The sequence below is a fragment of the Ceratotherium simum genome, chromosome X, assembly GCF_057802395.1.
Source record: "Ceratotherium simum simum isolate JZ-2026a chromosome X, ASM5780239v1, whole genome shotgun sequence".
Classification (NCBI taxonomy): Eukaryota; Metazoa; Chordata; class Mammalia; order Perissodactyla; family Rhinocerotidae; genus Ceratotherium; species Ceratotherium simum.
Window position 1 is genome coordinate 119,764,351 of NC_141940.1, and position 20,618 is coordinate 119,784,968.

The 20,618-nt window shown below is 42.3% G+C and overlaps 1 protein-coding gene across 1 annotated transcript in view; it reads right to left on the reverse strand.

Moving 5' to 3' along the window:
- PRPS2 (phosphoribosyl pyrophosphate synthetase 2) overlaps positions 1-20,618 on the reverse strand; it is a 31,113-nt gene that overhangs the window by 2,712 nt on the left and 7,783 nt on the right. Inside the window, exons 3-6 of the mRNA XM_004435113.3 lie at positions 12,971-13,069; positions 12,142-12,266; positions 2,901-3,074; positions 1,575-1,734 (exon numbers count right to left, since the gene is read on the reverse strand). Coding sequence (XP_004435170.1) covers positions 1,575-1,734; positions 2,901-3,074; positions 12,142-12,266; positions 12,971-13,069 — 558 coding nt within the window. The remainder of the gene's footprint in view (positions 1-1,574; positions 1,735-2,900; positions 3,075-12,141; positions 12,267-12,970; positions 13,070-20,618) is intronic.

The window sequence follows — 20,618 nt, forward strand, 5'->3', positions numbered from 1 at the left end:
ACTATCAAAACCTCCCACACCCTTTTCTTTTGAGATGACAGACAGTTTGGGGTCTATCTTCAAATTACAAACCCGAATGGGATCCTGGAAGTGAGAGTTTCAGTGCAGATACTCAAAGGCTTTTCAGGGTCGCCATTAACCAGAGACATCACTTTCTTGGGGAGTTTCTTGTTTTTAAATTAATTTTACTCAATCGCTATATGGAAATTTTTTCTTTCTCTTGGTTTTCCGAAAACGCAGTGACTGTGTCATTTAAGAGCACAGCTGTGATCATCTAATTCAGGGGTCAGCAAACTACTTTTTCTGTCAAGGGCTCGATAGTAAATATTTTCAGCTTTGCAGGCCACACTCAACTCAGTGATAGCATGAGAACAGCCACATAGACAATACATAAACGAATGGGCGTGGCTGTGTTCCAACAAAACTTTATTTACAAAAAAAGATGGTGAGCCGGATTGGGCCTGTGGGCTATAGTTTGCTGACTCTCAACTACTGCTAATCAGGCATAAAAATCTCAGGCACAGCTATTTTGACCATTTTCAAACGTTATCTCCCTGTGTCAAATGAACTGTGGTGCTACCTGATGGATTAGAAATCACGAAGTGGATCACTTGGATCCATCTGCATGTTCTAATGATAGGAAAGGAGGCTTCTAGCAATGAAATGACTTGCCAAGGTTCCCTGTGACACAGAGGCAAAATGGGGACTTGAACCCTTTCAACTTATTTCAGGCTAGTTGGTGTCAAGTGATTATCCCCAATGCTCTAGTAGCTTCCCAAATCGTCAAAATGTCAAATTTTATGTAGTAAAATATATGTAACATAACAATTCAGTGGCATTAATTACATTCCCAATGCTGTGTAACCATCACTATTATCTATTTTCAAAACTTTTTAATCATACCAAACAGAAACTCTGTCCCCATTAAACACTGACTCCTCATCCCCAGGCAACCACCAGTCTACTTTCTGACTCTATGAATTTTACTAGTCTAGGTCCCTCAGATAAGTGGGATCATACAATATTTGTCCTTTAGTGACTGGCTTCTTTCACTTAGCATACTGTTTTCAAGGTTCATCCATGTTGTCACATGTGTCAAGAATTTCCTTCCCTTTTAAGGCTGAATACTATTCTATTGTATGAATAGACCATGCTTTAGTTATCCATCACCTGTTGACGGACATTTGGCTGTTTCTACCTTTCGGTTACTGTGAATACGGCTGCTATGAACATTCGTGTACAAGTTTTTGTTGGAACACCTGTTTTCAAATTTTGGTATATACCTCAAGGTGGACTTGCTGGGTCATATGGTAATTCTGTTTAGCTTTAGCACAGCCTGTTTCTTACTGTTTTCCTATTGTGGTTTTATTCACTTACTATTTTTAACTTTGACGTCTGCCAGCCCCAGCCTTTCTTGGAGATCTAACGTGAACCATACCCTCACTGTTATGAGAAGCCGCAACCTCTGCCAACATCTGCTTAGCAAGCAGTCACATGCAGAAGACTCAACGTTATTTCTCAGGATCTGAGGTAGGTGCCTCGCTGCTTGGTTCTGCCTGCAGTGTAGACAGTACCTGAATCTTGGAGCAGTGTCTCATTTTGTCCTCTTGCGGAATTGTGTTAGTGACAACAACAGCCTCAAAGGCGGCATTATTTATTCTGGAAATAGCTGGCCCAGAGAAGATTCCATGGGTAAGGATAGCATAAACTTTGGTGGCTCCAGCTGAGAGTAACCTGTAAAATGGAGGACAAAAAAATTTAGTGTACACACAAATATTCTTTTTTTTTTTTTTTTTTTAAAGATTTTATTTATTTATTTTTCCCCCAAAGCCCCAGTAGATAGTTGTACGTCATAGCTGCACATCCTTCTAGTTGCTGTATGTGGGACGCGGCCTCAGCATGGCTGGAGGAGTGGTGCCTCGGTGCGCACCCGGGATCCGAACCCGGGCCGCCGGCAACAGAGTGCACGCACTTAACCGCTAAGCCACGGGGCCGGCCCATACACACAAATATTCTTGAAACATTCTCTCCTTAGTGTGAATTTAAAAGCAAAAAGTGTGTTCCATAAAGGAAAACATGAAACCAATTTCACTCACATTTATTAGCCCAAAACAGGATCTTTCAAGGTACGTGCTGGCAAAACACTTTGTGAACCATTAAATCTGGGATTATCAACCATGGTGTTGGGCCCGGGTAATCCTTTGTTGTATAGCATCCTTGGCCTCTACCCACTAACAACACCCACCTCCCCTCAGTTGTGACAGCCAAAAACGTCTCCAGACATTGTCAAATGTCCCCCAGGGAGCAAAAGTGCCCTTGGTTGAGAACCACTGATTTAAACCAATAAAGCCAGATATCATCATTTTGACATATAATCAATATAAAATATCATTAATGAGATAGTTTACATTCTTTGTTTCACGCTTTCTTTGAAACTTGGTGTGTATTTCACACTCTCAGCGCATCTCAAGTCAGACTGATCACATTCCGAGTGCTCCACAGCCATGCATGGCTCGGTCGTGGCTCCCACTCTGGACAGCCCAGCTCTATATCCTCCGGAAGCCCAAGGCTGGAGTGAAGGTCGAACAGAAGGAAGCAAGGGCCCAAAGAAGCCCACAAGACTGTCTCTTTCCTTCTGTGCTGGGTTTTAGGGGAAGCACCTTCTCTGACCCTTTTTAAAATACACTGAAAGCTCAATCTTGAAAATGAAAACCAGGTCATAAAGGCCCGTGGGGCATTTTTCTACCAAGAAAAAATAAATGGGCTTAGAATTTCCTTTGGTCTGATGCCACCACCACGCCATCAGTAATAATTAGGGAAAGCAGGCCCAGTTTTTAAAAGCTAACATTTTTCCTTTCCTAATGAGATGTCCTAACACTTTCCCAAACCATCCCTCGTACTTGTCCGCAGCGTGGCAGATCGTGCCACATGTGTCAGCCATGTCATCCACAAGGATAGCCACGCGGTCCTTCACATCGCCCACCAGAACCATCCGGTCCACTTCATTCGCTTTCTTCCTCTCTTTGTGAATCAAGGCAAATTCCACATTCAACCTGTCTGCAATTGATGTGACCCTGCGCAGAGACACAAGCAGACATGTTAAACACAGTCAATAAAAAAAAAATCTTGTTCTTTAAAGTGGTATTTTAGGAATATAGTAACCAACCACACTCAAGATAATGAGAATCAGCTCCCACTTGTAAAGCCAGGCCTGCTCTGGGAGGTGAATTAAGCAACCCACGGGGAGAAATGTGCCAGTGCTGTGGCCTTGCATTTACTACAGCTGGTGAAGAATGCCGGGGCACCTTGACCACTGGATGAAAAAACTGGATAAGAAATTGATATTCAATTTGTTGTGTTTATAGGTACTCTTCAAAAATCAAGGACACAACTTAAAGCAAGTTATTTAGAAACTGCCATTTGCTCAGCCTGTGGGGCAGCCAGTAGGGACAAAAGTCCTGGTTAACACATTCACGTAATCTGTGGGCTTATGAACATGGACTTTACTGCACTCAAGGCCTCAGGAGACTCATCCCAACTCCAGGCCTCTGCCCATCTACAGCCAACGCTCAGAAGTCATCTGCTCAGAAAGGGCTGAGCTGGCAACAGGAGGAGAAGGTGGCAGGCCAGGTGTGTCGGTGAGTCTGGGGCATTTGGGACTTTTCCCATGAAGGGTGGACTTAAATGATGAAACTTACCACAAAATAACGCCAGACATAATGTGACATGAAGTAAGATTTTCCTATTTCAGTTTTTAAAATGAGTCAGTTATTATGCAATTCAGCTGAAAAAATATTTACTGAGGAACCAATAACACACACCCACACACCCCAATTTAGTACACAGTGAATGGAGGGTAAAACCTCCGTACGCTTTTAAAGCCCTGGTCCCATTCACTGCGCCATCCTCAGATGGCGACCAGGAATGGGGCTCCATGGCTGCTCTGGTCAAGGAGAGAGTGGGCAAGTCTCTGAGAGGAACATACTTTCTGCGGCCAAGAGGGCAGGATGAAGGCACTAGGTACCGCAGGTCACCCTTGCCTGTTTCTGAGAACATTCAATGACCAGTTTTTTTTTTTCTAATTGTGGTAAAATAGATATATAATAGAATTTAACATTTTAACCATTTTAAAGTGTACAATTCAGTGGCATAAGTATTCATCATATTATGCAACCACCACCTCTAATTTCCAGAACATTTTTATCACCCCAAAAGGAACAGTTTCATCATTAAGCAGTCACTCTCCCTTTATCCCATCCCCAGGCTCTGGCAACCATGAATCTACTTACTTTGTCTCTATGGATTTACCTATTCTGGATTTTTCATATAAATGGAATCATACAATAGGTGACCTTATGTGTCTGATGTTTTTCACTTAGCATGATATTTACAAGGTTGTAGCATGTGTCAGTATTTTATTCCTTTCTATGGATGAATAATATTCCATTGTATGGATATAGCACATTCTGTTTATCCATTCACCCACTGACGGACGCCTAGGTTGTTTCCACCTCTCGGCTATAGCGAATAGCGCCGCTATGAACACTGGCATACAAGTGTCTGTTTGAGTCCCTGCTTTCAAGTCTTTTGGGTATACAGCTACGGGCAGAATTGCTAGAACTGCCAGGTCATATGGTAACTCTGTGTATTACTTATTTGGCCAGTATTTTACCAGCTTCCAACTACCCTCTTCAATTTGATCAAAGAATACAGCCACCTCTTTCAGACCTTAATGTTTTTTCTACATTGGATTTAGCAGGGACATCTGTCACCTCAAGCAAGCGACATAAATGAAAATGAGACCTAAGGCAAGGCCACCTTCATTGCATGTAGAACTATCTCCATTCCCAGATGATGTTTTCGAGTTACATTTGGGCACTGCAGCAGACTAGGCCCTATCACCCATCCTGATGGAAACAACTACGATGCCCGATTACAAAGGCAAGTATCTTTAGAAGCTCATCGCCGAGCTGGAATGGTAGCAGGAATCTTCAGAGGCAGAGAATACAAAAGTAGGTTATCCCGAGGGGCCAGCCTGGTGGCGCAAGCAGTTGGGTGCGTGCGCTCCGCTGCGGCGGCCCAGGGTTCACTGGTTTGGATCCCGGGTGTGCACCAACGCACCGCTTGTCAGGCCATGCTGTGGCGGCATCCCATATAAGGTGGAGGAAGATGGGCACGGATGTTAGCCCACGGCCAGTCTTCCTCAGCAAAAAAAGGAGGATTGGCATTGGATGTTGGCTCAGGGCTGGTATTCCTCACACACACACACAAAAAAGTAGGTTATCCCGAGAAGCCAGCATGCAGCTAACTTCTTGCCCTGAGTGTGCTGAGGAGCCCTAAATGATCTTGAGCTTCTGTTCTGATGGCGGAGACTGGGGTGGGGGAGAGAGAAAGCCTAGGGCTCAGCCAAGCTGGAGTCTAACAGGAGACGCTGCGTACCACAGGGACGCCAAAGGTTATCCCTTCAGAATAATGAGTGAAAAATAAACCTGCTGCCCAGGTGGGGACAGCAAGGACACTTGCCTGTCTCCAACTCCATGCTAAGTGGAGGGGGCTAGTTCTCTCTTGAGAGTTCCAAACCACGTCAGCTCTTCTGAGGTTGTTTGTCCAAACTCCTATGACGTGTATGATGAAAACTCCCAAGTGGAGAATTCAATTCAAAGTGACACTTTGGGGCAGTATCCCAAGGAAATTGGCAACAACAAGTGCAAATCCTCTCTGAAGGATTATGATGATAAAATTCCAAGGAAAATGAGGGATTCACAGGAGTCACAAAACATCCAAGGAAGCAAGGCACTCAAAGTGAGGGCCACCAGAAACAACTGTGGACAGAGTCACCACAGCAAAACGTTAGACACTGGAATTAGCCAAGAAAGAACAAAAAATGATTTTTTTCTGTTTTAAAGAAATAAAACAAGCTTGGATAAGAACGAAAGGACTACATAAAGAATGACCAATCAAGACTTGAGAAAGAGGAGAATTTCTAGAAATGAAAAATATTATATTTGAAATTAAAAACTTGGTACATAAAGAGATTAAATATACCTGAAGAGAGAATGAGTGAATTCGTAGAGATGAAGACACTGTCTAGAATGCAGCCTAAGAGACAAGAGAGATAGAAAATATGGAAAAGAAGTTAAGGGACATGAAGAACAGAGTGACAAGGTGACAGGAAAAACTGGAGGTCTAGAAAGAGATAAAAGAATGAGAAAGAGGCAATATTCAAAGAACAATGACTGAGAATTTTCCAGAACTATTGGAAGACACCAATCCTCTGACCCAATAAGCCACATAAATGAATCCCCGAGCAACTGTAATAAAACTATAGAAGATCTAGTAATGATAAAAGAGGCGAAGGATGAAGATAGGTCATCTAGAAAGGAATAGCAATCAAACCGATGGCCAAACTCTCAAAGCCAACAATAGAACCAGAAATTAGGGAAGCAGTATCTTTAATGTGATATCAGAAAATAACTGTCAGGCTAGGAGCCTATATCCAGGAAAGCCACCTTTCAAGAATAAGGGCAAAATAAAGATATTTTCCATGAAATTATACAACCTGAGAATTCACTTCCAACATACAACCACTTAAGGAAAATCCTAAAGAGTGCAACTTAAGCAAAAGGAAAATAATAGAAACCCTGAGATGTAATAGGGTGCAGCGCAGGGGGAGGTAAGCAAAAATACTGGTCAATATGTGGACAAATCTAAAAAACTGTTGATTGTATAAAACCACAATAATAAAAATAATGTCTAATTTGTAGAGAAGAAAAAACTACAGTGGACAACAGCTTTAAAGCACAAAAGATGGTGGTCATGAATCCAAATACGTCAGTAATCATAACGGAAAAGGGGTCAAACTTTCCAGTTAAAGACAGACTGTTAGATTAGACAAGAGAGTTAAGACACCAGTTCCAGAACTCCAAAGTCTCTGGAAGCAAAGGGAAGCATTACTATGATGAGGTTCATATTCTTCCTACCCTTAAAACAAATCATCCTTCTAAGCTGGAACCTAACCCAAGTTGCTCTGGCAGATACTCTGTGTTTCTAAAGCTCTCTATTTACCACTGGTTTCCTAACTTGAGGATTTAATTGAAAAAAAAAATTAATTTGAATGCTGACAAAAATTTTGCCCCATAATCAACTTAAAGCCTATACTACTATCCGCATGGCAATTTCATAAACGATAAGCCATTTAAACTCCAATTAAGGGGCCTGGCCCCATGGCCGAGTGGTTAAAGTTCTGTGGGCTCTGCTTTGGCAGCCTGGGTTCACAGGTTCGGATCCCAGGCACAGACCTACTCCACTCACCAGCCACGCTGGTGTCCCACATACAGTGGGGCAGTGTCCCACACAGAAAAAAAGTGGAAGAGGATTGGCACGGATGTTAGCTCTGGGCTGGTCTTCCTCAAGCAAAAAGAGAAAAAAAGAGGAAGATTGGCAACGGATGTTAGCTCAGGGTGAATCTTCCTCAGCAAAATAATTAATAAATAAATAAATAAACAAACAAACTCCAATTAAGGAAAGCTAGTTTCTCAGAATACAAGACAGGTTTTCCCAAGAGAAGATCCTTTGAACACCTAACATACAATGTGAATATATATTAAACTTTGTGTTTGTTTATTTGTAAGGACTAGATCTCAGCATGGCAGCGTCCTGGTCTGCAGCCCCGCACTGGGAGGCACCGCCATTTGTGGCTGAAGTTCTAAGCCACTGAAGTCCAGGCATAACCTGTGTTCACACCTCTGCCGGGTGATCCCCACTCTCCTGTCTGTGTACGAACAGACCAGCGCGGGGCATGGGGGCTCTGTAGGCAAGAAACTGAGCTATGTGGTTTTGGGAGGGCAGGTGTGGGACATGAACGGGGAGCCCCAGCCACTTCAGGTACCCAATGATAATGTCAGAAGCAGGAAATAAAGGAAAATATCCCTGCAAAAAGCCCCCTGGGTTGCTAGAACGTTCTTAGAATAGGCTATAACTCTTCTTTTCCATGTATATAAATGAGATTTAATATATATTCTTAACAAATGTGTTGAGACAAAGTATCACATAGAAATCTTAGGTGGAAAAAGTTAGAGCCAAAATAATATATTGTGTGATTTCCATTTCTTCTGAACACGTTTACATCCCTTCCAAAAGAAAAACGATAAAAGTTAAATCTGAATTATTTAGTTTCACCAACTTCCCATACCAGTTTTATGTTAATATGATGATGTCAACAGTGGTAGGTGTGTTTCCTTCTAAGGTTTATTTTCTCTTAGCTGTCAACCCAATCGAGCTGCAAAGACTACCCAAGAGTGACCTCTTGTGGCGATATGAAGTTTTACCCAGAACGAGTCAGGCCTCAAAGCTTTTTCTAAGGCAACAAGTTCCAATTTGTCAGATACATATCTATTTTCCTTGGTGAAATATGACTTTTTGCATCAAGTGAAGAAGCCACAGATAATGTCAACTGCACACATCATGTGTTACTTGCGAGGCTGTTCTGTCAGTCAGCAAACAGCTTACTCTAGAATACGAGGATGACAAGGACGTGTAGCAGAAACTTCAGGAAAAAGGAAAGGAGGTGGCAAAAAATCCGAAATGTACGCCCCTACAAAGCTTGACTTTCCTGCAGAGGGAGCGGGGGTTGTCGAGTGGGACTGCTCTGAAGGGGATCGGAACAAAACAGCATCTCAAAGCCAGCCATTCACTCTGGTGAGTTGCCTCCGCATTTTTTAAGCTGGGGTTGGCCACTAGATGGGGTATATAACGAAAGATGGGGCTTCAAATCAATAGGGAAAAGATGGATTATTTAATAAATAGTTTTGGAACAACTAGATAGCTGAAAGGGAAAGAGTTGTATTCTTATTTTACTCTTTATTCTAAAATGAATTTCAGATGGAAGAAAAATTGGAACACTAAAAAGATAAAAAGGCAACCCTTAAAATACATGAAATCCTAGAAGAAAAACATTAAGGGGGAATCCTTCATAAACCCAGACTCCATAATGCGAAAAAGAGATAAATATGACTACATAAGCCTGTTTTAAAAATCCTGCAGAGAATAAAAATACAAAATAGGAAGAAAGGGAAAACTTGGGGAAATATTTGCACAACACACATACACACACACACACCAGAAACAAAGGTGTGACCTCCTGCCTATGCAGCATTCCTAACGATCCAGAGATCCAGAGGAAAAGGCCTCCGGCCAAAAGAACAATAGGCAAAAGGTATGAACAGACCCTCACGGAAAATAAACTTGTCAGAAGGGGCACTTGACCTTATTCACAGCAACCAAAATTAACAGAAAGAGATACCATATATCACATATCTGATTTGTAAAGGAAAAAAAGCCTGATAATCCTCTGTGTGAACAAGCCTGTGTGGAAAGTCACTGGCATCCATACTTGGGACTGTCAACTGGTCTATCTTCTTTGGAAGACCAAATTTTGGCATTGTCCATCAAAACCAAAATGGCCCGTGCAATTGCAGTTCTAGAACGTATTATACTTCTATAGGTAAAACGCAAAAGCCAGTGCGTGCTGCAGGACTGTGTTAAGAGTGCAAACAAGAGTGTTGCCTACAAGGGATGGATGGGGACCCGGTTAAGGGGATCATGACACATGCAAACAATGGAGTATGACCCAGCTGGAAAAGACACCAGAGCCGATCTACTGCACAGCTGTGGAATCACTGCTAAGACGCAGCAAGCTTTTAAAAAACACAACGAAGTATGTACAGCACATTATCATTTGTGTGAAACGGGGAGATTCCCTTGTTTGAAGTTTGGTAAGAGCACATATATTTTTAGACTATATATAAAAAATAGGGTTGGGATAGGAAAAGAAAAGGCCACACAAGTTTGTGGAATCTATTATTCTTTTGGCTTGTTAGCTGCCAAAGTAATTTTTTCTGGTTAAAAAAAAGAAATACGCCTGACACAAAAGCTATGCATTATATGATCCATCCATGTAAAATGTCCAGAGAGGGAATTTCAGAGACAGAAAGAGGGTCAGTGGTGGCCAGGGGCTAGAGGAAGAGGGAATGGAGAGTGACTGCTAGTGGGTACAGGTTTCTTTCTGGGTTGATGAAATGTTCTGGAATTAGACCATGGTGATGGATGCACAAATCTGTGAATATACTAAAATCCACTGAACTTGCACTTTAAATGGGTGAATTGTAGATATGTGAATTATATCTCAATAAAGCTGTTATTAAAAACAAGTTACATCTTATGCTCGTGTCCCCCTGTGCCCCCCTTGTTCACCTCTAACCTTCAATCAGGCCAGTGGATTTGCCAGATTTGAACGCAGATTCCACTGTGTGACTTAAGTTTAGAAGTAAACTGCAAGCACTTCTAGTAGAAATTACTCCAAAATGGTGCTCACATTCCCCTGACTTCTTCAGCAGACAGCATTGAGCGTGCTTCATCCTGGAGAGCCAGGCTGAGGGCTATGACACAGGGCTGCTCCCCACCCTGTCGCCGCCTGGCTGGGGTCTGTGCAAGTTAACTTTCTGCTTCTGTCTTTTACATATTTATGTCTCCTTCCTGTCAATGGCCACCACCTGCTGCTGTCAGAGGCCCATCTCCAGCTGGCCCGTTCTTCCTCCTCTTCCGTGCTGGGAACCTAAGCTGTCACAACAGCAGCTTAGCACATGACGGGGCTCTTCTAAGAATCAGGACCTTGGCTTTCTGGGTTACTCCTAAGCTTTTCAGTTCAATTCTAAGTCTTCAGCTGGGCCACCGGTGGATGAGGGAGCCAAATGAGGGATGGGTATTTGCAGTTTAAAGCTGTCCCAAAGCTTGACGGTGGCTGGTCACTCTCATGGCACATTTATCAGCTTCCTTGGTTTCTCACTGGACTGGCGGACAGAGGTCTCCTTTACCTCTCCCTTCCTGACAGAGGCCCCTACCTGGGCATTAAAACTCCACTCCATCCTTTTTTCCTTCCCAGCTAGCAGCTGCACAGTTCTCCCAGGTCACTTTGAGCCACCACGTCTCAGGCTGCAGTAAAGCACTCTGTATCAACTCAGCATTCTACCATCGTCATCCTTGACTCTGAGCTCTGTACTGATTGCTGCTCCCTTCCTTGAGTCTCTGCAGAGCCCTCCAGATCTGCTGCTCAGGACTGTTCTCTTACACCACTCGGTGTACCTGCTCTCTGATGCTTTTAGTGACATGTCAGTTTCTGTCCAACTTACTCATTTTATACCGTAGCAATTGTTCTACCACCCCACGGTGTTGGCTGCCTGCTGCCCTGTTATCTACAGGCACTGGCTCTGGGTAGGCTGTGGCCCCTCAGTTTTCTAACTTGGATCATCATGCATGAGGTTGTCTTCAGCGGGGAGTGCTTACTGAGCAGCTGGGCCTATGGAATTCTCCCTCTGCAGTGGCTTTGCAGCCTGGGACCAATTTTACTGTGAATTTCCTCAGTGTAGGGATTCTCGCACCACGGGGACAGTGCATATCCCACTGCACATCTGCATGTGGCACAGACTCTCAGTTTGATTTCTCATGGCTGGCTATTTTCTCCCCCATTCAAAGGCCTGGGTAAAGACTAGCTTTCCTCCTGGGCCACAGGTGAGAGATCTAACTTTCATCTCTCTTCTCTCTGGAGGCCCCTACATGGGTATTAACACCCAAGCCACCACCTGAATCTGATATCCATCCCCTAGGCCACCCGAGCAAGGCTTTCAGCCCCTTTATTTCTTGGCCCCAGAAAGCTCCCTTTCTTTCTTGGTGCTCTGCAGACACAGATTTCTTTTTTAAAATTCTGTTCTACTTTGCCTACCATTTCCAAGTGTTTACAGTAGGAAGGACTAGCTTAGTCAACTGTCTTGTTAATTAAAAGCCTTATTTTCTAATTAGGCTCATTACCTTTATAATCAGAAAAAAATAACTTAAAAAAACCCACAAATAAAACACATTCTTTGCTGAAAACAAATATGTGTGTGTGTGTGTTTTCTTTCATGAGTGATTAAATATTAACCAGATGACAGCTCTCTGCTCTGGAGGTGAAGCCTGTAGCCTACTTACTTGGTCATTTGCAAAATAAAGTGTTAAGTAATTTAAAACACGCTTCCTTATCTAATACACAGGAAAAGGAAAAACCAACTGGCAAACGCAGAAATCTGCCTGGCATCGCCTGTGCAGTACCTCTTGGCTCCACCTGCGTCAGGTGAAACAATGATACAGTTCTTCCACTCGGCGATGTGCTCTCGGATCCACTGCAGAACTGCAGGCTCCGCGTACAAATTATCCACGGGAATGTCAAAGAACCCCTATGGGGAGAAGTGAGTGTCACACTGCAGGGTTTTTGAAAAGGTAACCTCTTTCATTAAATAAAATTTGAATTTTTTATTCCAAAGATGACTTTTCAACAGACTCCCTTTTCTTAAATTTAACAGAATTAAATCAAAAGACAGATATGTTCTAGGAGCATATTTCAGTCCAATTCATTATCTTTGGGGACACGTTCTACCATCTTATGATTACCGATCTTCTAAGGCATAGGAGAATGGCTCTGCAGGGCAATGGAGAAGAGGTCTGTTGTTTCTTAAGTCCTTTATTATAAGCCAAATACTTCACATTCATTACCTCAGAGAGTGGGCAGAGTATAACTTGGCCTGGTTTACAGATGAAGGAAGGAGGCTATGAAGTGGTTAAAAAACATACATTACAACTCTGCCATACTAACTATATTCCAGAAGGTGAAATGAAATTATAGAGTTTACTACCAAGAAGCCATTCCCACTCCTCCAAAACTGACCGGAAATAAGGAGGTGGTGGAGACAGGCGATCTCAACATTAAATCATATTTCCAAGTTCCGTAAAGTCAGAAATCCAAGAGAGTCGCCATATACACACTCAAACATGAGTAACATTACCCCCTTCGAAAATTATTTAACTTAACAGAGAGTTAGGATTTAACCACTTGCATTAAGCCCCTGATCACAACCAAGGGCAAGAAAGAAAATGCCAGAACCTGGATCTGGGAGGCATGCAGGTCCATGGTGATGATGTGATCCGCCCCAGCCACCGAGAGCATGTTGGCCACAAGTTTTGCAGAAATCGGAGCACGACTCTAAAAAATAAAAACATGGGTTTTATAACAGGAAAAGAGAAGGGAAGAGATGGATACCCCTAGATTCCTCCCACTAAGATTTACATGAGAAAGATAAATCACAGATGATTTATTACACGTCCACAGAGAAAATTAACATCAATAATTTAAAATTATTAAATTATTTAATACTTTAATACCTTAAATTATTTAATTATTAATAATAATGAAGAAAATTACATGTTATAACAACAAAAGATATTTGCTCCATTTTATTCACCAAATATTTACTATTTACATATACTACTGTGAGGCAAATACTGGACACTGGGCATAGAGAATGAATATCAAAGAAGCAAACAATTAAACATATATACATGTAATATCACAATTGGTATAATTCAAATTGTGACAAGTGTGTAGAATAAGAGGTACCGAGAGAGAAACGATAGCATGACAGACACTGAGTTTAAAGAGGCTGGTTGTCAGAGGCCCCTCTGAGGAAACTGTTTTCAAGGCAAGGCTGGCAGAATCAGGGAGACCCGTGTTCCAGAAAGAGTGGCATGTGTGACATCACCAAGGCCGAGAGGTCACATCCAGGGACTGAATAAAGTCCAGCATGGCTACAGGCAATGATCCAGGAGAGAATGGAAGGGAATGCTGGAAAGGAAGGCAGGGGCACATCCTGCAGAGCCCCGAAGGCCAAGGCCAGCTCTTAAAGAAGAGTTTATGTACTGCAGCTGGAAGCTAATGCTATCACAAATTAAACAAAAAGCAGATCAAAGAAAGAATACCTTAAGGTGACTGATGATTTGATATTTATTTTTTTTTGTGAGGAAGATTAGCCCTGAGCTAACATCTGTTGCCAATTCTCCTCTTTTTACTGAGGAAGACTGGCCCTGGGCTAACATTCGTGCCATCCTCCTCTACTTTCTATGTGGGACGCCACCACAGCATGGTTTGATAAGCGGCACATAGGTCCATGCCTGGGATCCGAACCTGCGAACCCTGGGCGGCCAAGGTGGAGTGTGCAAACTTAACCACTACGCCACCGGGCCGACCCCTGATTTGATATTTGAGAAAGAGCTGCATCATGATTTATTGCCACTGTATTCCCTTTAAAGTTACCTAAGTTCTCCATAGCTGTAGCTTCCACATCATAAATTATGGACAATAACTCTGTCCACATCAAAAGAATCCAAGAGACTATACAGACATATGACTAGACCTAGGAAAAGAGTTCAACATTTTGCTGTAAACAACAGTATTCCTACACAACAGTCACAAAAAAGAAAATATAAGCTTAAAAGAAGATTTCATTCAAAATAGTAACAAATAAATGATCCCTGTTAAATACACATACACACAGTATATTCATGTAAAAACACAGATTATTTGTATTTTCTCTAATACACCATTCTTTTTTTTTTAAAAAAGAAACATATTACTTTATAAGAATACACATATATATACACATCTTTAGACACACACACATACATTTCTTTCAACACACAAAGAATGAGAGGAAACACCCCGAAATGTTAATAGTAGATGTTTCTAGAAAGTGAGATTATGGGAAAATGTTTTTCTAATCTTTTAAAAATTTTTCAACCTTCTCAATTAACTACATATTGTAACATGTTTTCATTGTTTAACTCCCCTGTTCTGTTCCACATTGCCTTTGGGACAAAAAGCCCTCCAGCCAGTCTGGCTCTAGCCAGCTGGTCCTCCTCCGCGCCTCAGCTACAAGGGTCCTTCCTGTACTGTGTACTGGCCACTCCCTCCCCCCTCTAGAGAACACTTTAAGCCTTGCCAGCTACACCCACACGCCTGCCTTGCCCCCATTCCACTCTCGTCTCTGCTGAGTCAATGCATTTGATCCTCCAGATCTGGTTCAAATCTCCAAACTTTTTTTTTTCCCCCCCAAATCTCTCAACTTTAAGGCACTCTGAGAACTCCAGAGAAAGGATCTGTCCCTTCTAAACGGACACAGCATCAGCTAAGCATTCGGCCCCCACCATTTGGGAGTGCCTTATGCCGCCTGTGGACAGACTGACATTGGAAGATATTACAGGGCCGGCCCCGTGGCTTAGCAGTTAAGCGCACGCGCTCCGCTACTGGCGGCCCGGGTTCGGATCCCGGGAGCGCACCGACGCACGGCTTCTCCGGCCATGCTGAGGCCGCGTCCCACATAAGCAACTAGAAGGATGTGCAACTATGACATACAACTATCCACTGGGGCTGGGGGGGCGGGGGGAAGGAGGAGGATTGGCAATAGATGTTAGCTCAGGGCTGGTCTTCCTCAGCAAAAAGAGGAGGATTGGCATGGATGTTAGCTCAGGGCTGATCTTCCTCACACACACAAAAAAAGATATTACATGTACGGATGCCATAGTTCACAACTAGACTATGCATCCCTCAAGCGCAAAGAATTGGTTTTGGAGATTTTCACATCAGCTGCAGCACACAGCTCTGTACCTTGCATACAATAGTTCAATAAATATTTAATAATGACACTAAATTTCCACAGCTTAGTCATTAGCCTCACTGACTGTGAGAATTATTTAGCCTAACAAAATTCCAGGATAATTAAAAGAACAAATTGATGGCTGGGACTTCTTTGTAATAGAATCTGACATGTGACACTAATCAATTTGGGGCTCTTGCTATAATTTCATAACCAGCAAAAACATTCCTCCGTTCTCATCTCTCAGTGGCATCGAGCATTTCTTACTTCTGAGATCCAAACCACAGGGGTAACTTCTACGTTCATATTTTCTGATTTCCTTTTTCAGTTCTTGATTACAAATTTGGTTATTGTAATGTGTTTCATAATTTGGCTCAATACCCAACTGAATCTTGCAGGAAAAGTGATTTACAAGTTAACTGACTTTATAGCTAATAAGGAGAAAAATTAGTATGGCATTTCAACAAAGGTGGAGTCAAGGTACAAGAACCCATAATAAAACATTCAACTCCATTAATGAAAAATGGATAAAGGTCAAACGTTTTGTGCGCCACCTGAATCATGACAAGGACTCCAGATATTCCGGATCTCATTCAATGTATCAGACGCTGCCCTGCTAAAAGCGTAAATTTGATAAGCTTTCAACATTTACAAGATTGTAGAAATTCGTGTCAGGACAACTGTCCTCATTTTTTCTGGTTAAGAAACAAAAAGAAACAATTTTATCACTGAAAAGAGAACATAACCTTGAAAATGATTTTGAAAAATGCTACAAGTCTTCTATCCCCTCAAAAGTAATGATTTCCAGCCTTGCCCACGTCACACTGTTTTTACCAGGGAAGAAAACCAGCAATCATTGAGTGTCCATGATAGCAGGCATCAGCCAACTGCAGCCCGTGGGCCAAACCGAGCCTGTGGTCTGTTTTTGTACAACCTGTGAGCTAAGAATGGTTTTTACGTTTTTAAGTTGAAAAACAATCAAAAGAAGAACAATGTTTTGTGACATTTGAAAAGTATATGAAATTCATATTTCAATGTCCGTAAATAAAATTTTACTGGAACACAGCCTTCATTTACATATTACATATGGCTGCTTTCATGCCAAAATGACAGAGTTGAGCAAGTGCAACAAAGAACTGGTGGTCCACAAAGCCTAAAGAATTTGACACCTGGCCCGTTTTGGAAAAAGTCTGCCCACTCGTGTATTCTATGCTAAGCAATTTATAAATAGTAGCAAATACTATCCTTAATTTACAGATGAGGAAATTAAAGAACGCACAGAGTTTAGGCTATTTTTACAAAAGACAAACTGAGTAAATAATGGTACTGAAATTCAAACCTGAGGCCACTTGATTCCAAAGTTGCAACCCCAGAGCTCAAACCACTCCCCACCATGCCTTTTACAATGAACACTGAATCACCCTAATTTCTCCATGTTAGTATGACATTGTGCTAATGTGTCATAATTTATGAATCCATTCCCTCACTGTCAGAACTTATGCTCTGGTTTCTTGCACATACAAATAAAACCAAAAATAAAATTTTACAGACATGCAGGGCTTGCTTAAAAAGAAGCAGTGAGATGAAAAATAACGACACAAGCTTTGAATACAGTTAAAAGGTTCTAGCTTTTTCTGGGCTTCTTTGCAGGTAACTCTAAGTAGATCAATTACATGGAATTCCATTGTGTCTTAGATGTCGCAGGCAATACAGTCCTATGGGAAGGAAAAGGACAGGAGAAAGTTGGGGGGAGAGGGGGGATGTTGCCCAGGGCTCCTCCTATGGCCAAGGAGGAGAACTTTCTTTCTGAGCCCAGAGAGCAAGTGTGGCCCATGACTTCCCATCCCATTCAAACACTACATGGGCTTTAGCCTACCTAAGGGAAGCAAAAGGGGGAAGAAGTGTCTTCGCCCATCACTGTCTCCTCACCGCTCACCCGCCTATCACTGTCTCCTCATCACTCACTCTTTCCGGTAAATGAAGTATGCCCATGGGCTCAGGCCATTTCTCTTAAGCATTTACTAAATCCCTTAATATCCTCACTTCAACAATTTCCCCGATACAAAGCCAATCCATGTGATCTAAGGAAAGAAATGGTTATAAAAATTATTAGCAGCAATTTTAAAAATACAAAGGCATACCTTAAATGATATACAAAATTAAAAATTTCCCTTTCAACTAGTTTGGTGAAAGAATGAAACTCTCTCTCTTTAACGAGTCACACTGACTATAGAGACATGTCAGAAATGAGAGTTCCAGAACAATCTACATGTCTTGGCCACCTCTGAGGTCAGGCCCAAAGCTACAGGCCTATACAAAAGGTGGCCATGTGTCAGATTCACCCAGGACATTTGGGGTGGACACTTGCTTCCTGGCATAATTATTCATAGAGCCCCCTTTCAAGCTCTCAAGTGTCCTGGCTTAGATGATAAATGACCATCTCAAAGCTTGAACTGTCCTGAAAATATCCACTTATTAACACATTAATGACTTCCTTCAAGGCCCTGGAGTAGGCTGAATGGTGGCCCCAAAGATATCAGGTCCTAATCCCCAGAACCTGTGTAACTGTTACCTTACTTGGAAAGAGGGTCTTTGCAGATATGATTACATCAAGGATTCTGAGATAGAGAGATTACCCTGGAGAGCCCTAGATGCTATCACATGTCTTCTTAAACTGGGAGGTTTGACAGAGACAAGAGAAGGCCATGTGAAGATGGAAGCAGAGGTTGGAGTGATGCGCCTCAAGCCAAGGAACGTGGCAGCTACCAGAAGCTGGAAGGGACCAGGAAGGATCCTCCCCTACAGCCTCTGGAAGGGGCATGGCTCTGCCGCACCATGATTTGTGACTTCTGGCCTCCAGAACTGTGAGAGAATACATTTGTGTTGTTTTAGGCCACCCAGTTTACAGTAATTTATTACAGCAGCCCTAGGAAACTAATACAGCCCTCCATGAATCCTTCTTTTCTATCAGTTTCTCTAACAATAAGCCACACAATTTCTGAACTCAGGATTCCCTCGGCTGCTATTCATGCTGTCTCTCAATTGTTATCACATCCTTGCTTGCGTTGTTGATGGGGAATGTCTTATCTCTTCCATCAGCAGTTAAGTTTGGAAAGTTGTGGAATTGTCTGATTGGGTTAAAAACTAAAAGCAGCTACCATGTTGCTTTTAAGAAACACACTTACAGCAAAGTGAATAAGAAAGACTGAAAGGAAGGAAAGAAACGTGCTCAAAATGGCCCCTAATGGAAAACCCATCTACATGTCTGACAATAGGAAAACGGATAAAGAGCTAGTCAGAGTGCGACGCAGTTCCGCTGAACAGTTAAACCCACTGGGGGTTAAGAAATCTGAGGGCTCTTTCTGTCAGCACAGCAGCAGGAGGCTCTGCTGGCAAGTAGAGGCCAGAGGCCAGGAGTGCCGGCACCTCCTCTGTAAGGCAGGAGATGGGCTCATGCAAAGGGTGGGGGCCAGATAGTGCTATTTCTCTTTACAACAAAGACTTCATTATGAATAAACATGAGAAACAAAGTTTGAAAATACAATCTTAGAAACAGAGGTAACTGCAAAGCAGATACTTGCAAACAAAAAATGCAGGCGTCTCTGGATATTTGTATCAAAGTCAGGATTACAAATCACGACACAGCGGGAAAGGGCCATCGGGAAAGGGCCACGTAATGATAAAAGGAATCATTTACCGAAGATAAAATGTATCAAGTAACTTAGCACCAAATGCAAAAGCTACTAGAAGCGAAAGGAGAACCTGATTACAAATCACAGAATATAGAATTTACTAAACCTCCCGTCATGTGGAAGAGAGAGAGTAACAGAATATTAGCTCCTTTCTGACACGGACAAGGAGGAAGATGCTAAACAAGCCCATGGAAACACACAGATGGGAGGGTTAACTAAAACAGACTATTTCGATGGGACAAAATGAATAAATTGAAATTCAGCACCTAAAAATGCACATAAAACTTTCAAATCAAGTTTAGGATGAAAGAAGCTCCGTAAATAACAAGTGGGTGGTCCAATGCTTCACAGCAGCATATGTCACCCAAGGTTTTAGCTGCTCACAAGCTAAAGCTAAGTCACAAAGTGACAGCCACACACACACATCTGACCAATCAATGCTCTAATCCAGGGGTCAGAAAACTGCAGCCCGTGGGTCAAATCCGACCAGCCACTTGTTTCCGTACTGCTTGTGAGCTAATCATCATTTTTACGTGACTACATAGTTGAAAGAAAAATCAAAAGAACATTTCATGGCATGCAACAATTATATGAAATTCACATTTCAGTGTCCATAAATAAGTTTTATTGGAATACAGCCATTCACCTATGTATTGCCTGTCTGTCTCTGAGGTACAACCAGAGTTCAGTAGTTACCACAGAGACCATACAGCCTTTACAGAAAATTTGCTGACGCCTTCTAATATATATGGTAAATCACATCTCAAGTGTGGAATGGAGTTCTGGAGATCAAATTTTCAGTGAGAAATTAACAAAGCCGTGTTCAGCCTGGGGTCTGGAAACCACACCTGAAGAGTTTGGCATTAAAATTTAGGCGAACTTTGGTATATGAATTCAAATTTATAAAGGAATTTTTTCATATATGAGATCTTGTGTGCTGTTTAGAAATTGGCATTGTTTCAGAAAATGAATTACGGAGATAAATGGAGGTGTATTGGGGGAAACCTTTCTCATAATTAGTTACCACATCACAGAACAGCAGTGTGTCTTGTAAACTGGGAAGGAGACATGCAGAACCTGACTGGACATCTCTTCATAAGATATAGAGCAGATAACACATCAAGAGTTGATCCCTGTAGTGTGTTGAATGCTATCCCCCAAAAACTCACATCCACCCAGAACCTTAGAATGTGACCTCATTTGGAAAGAGGGTCTTTGCAGATATAACTAAGGTAAAGATCAAGATGAGATCACTCTGGATTAGGATGGGCCCTAAAGCCAATGACTGTCCTTTTATAAAAGAGAAAAGGACACACAGAGACACAGGAAAGAAGGCCATGCAAACACAGAGGCAGAGATGGGAGTGATGCCACCAGAAGCCAAGGCACGCCAGGAGCCACCAGAAACCAGA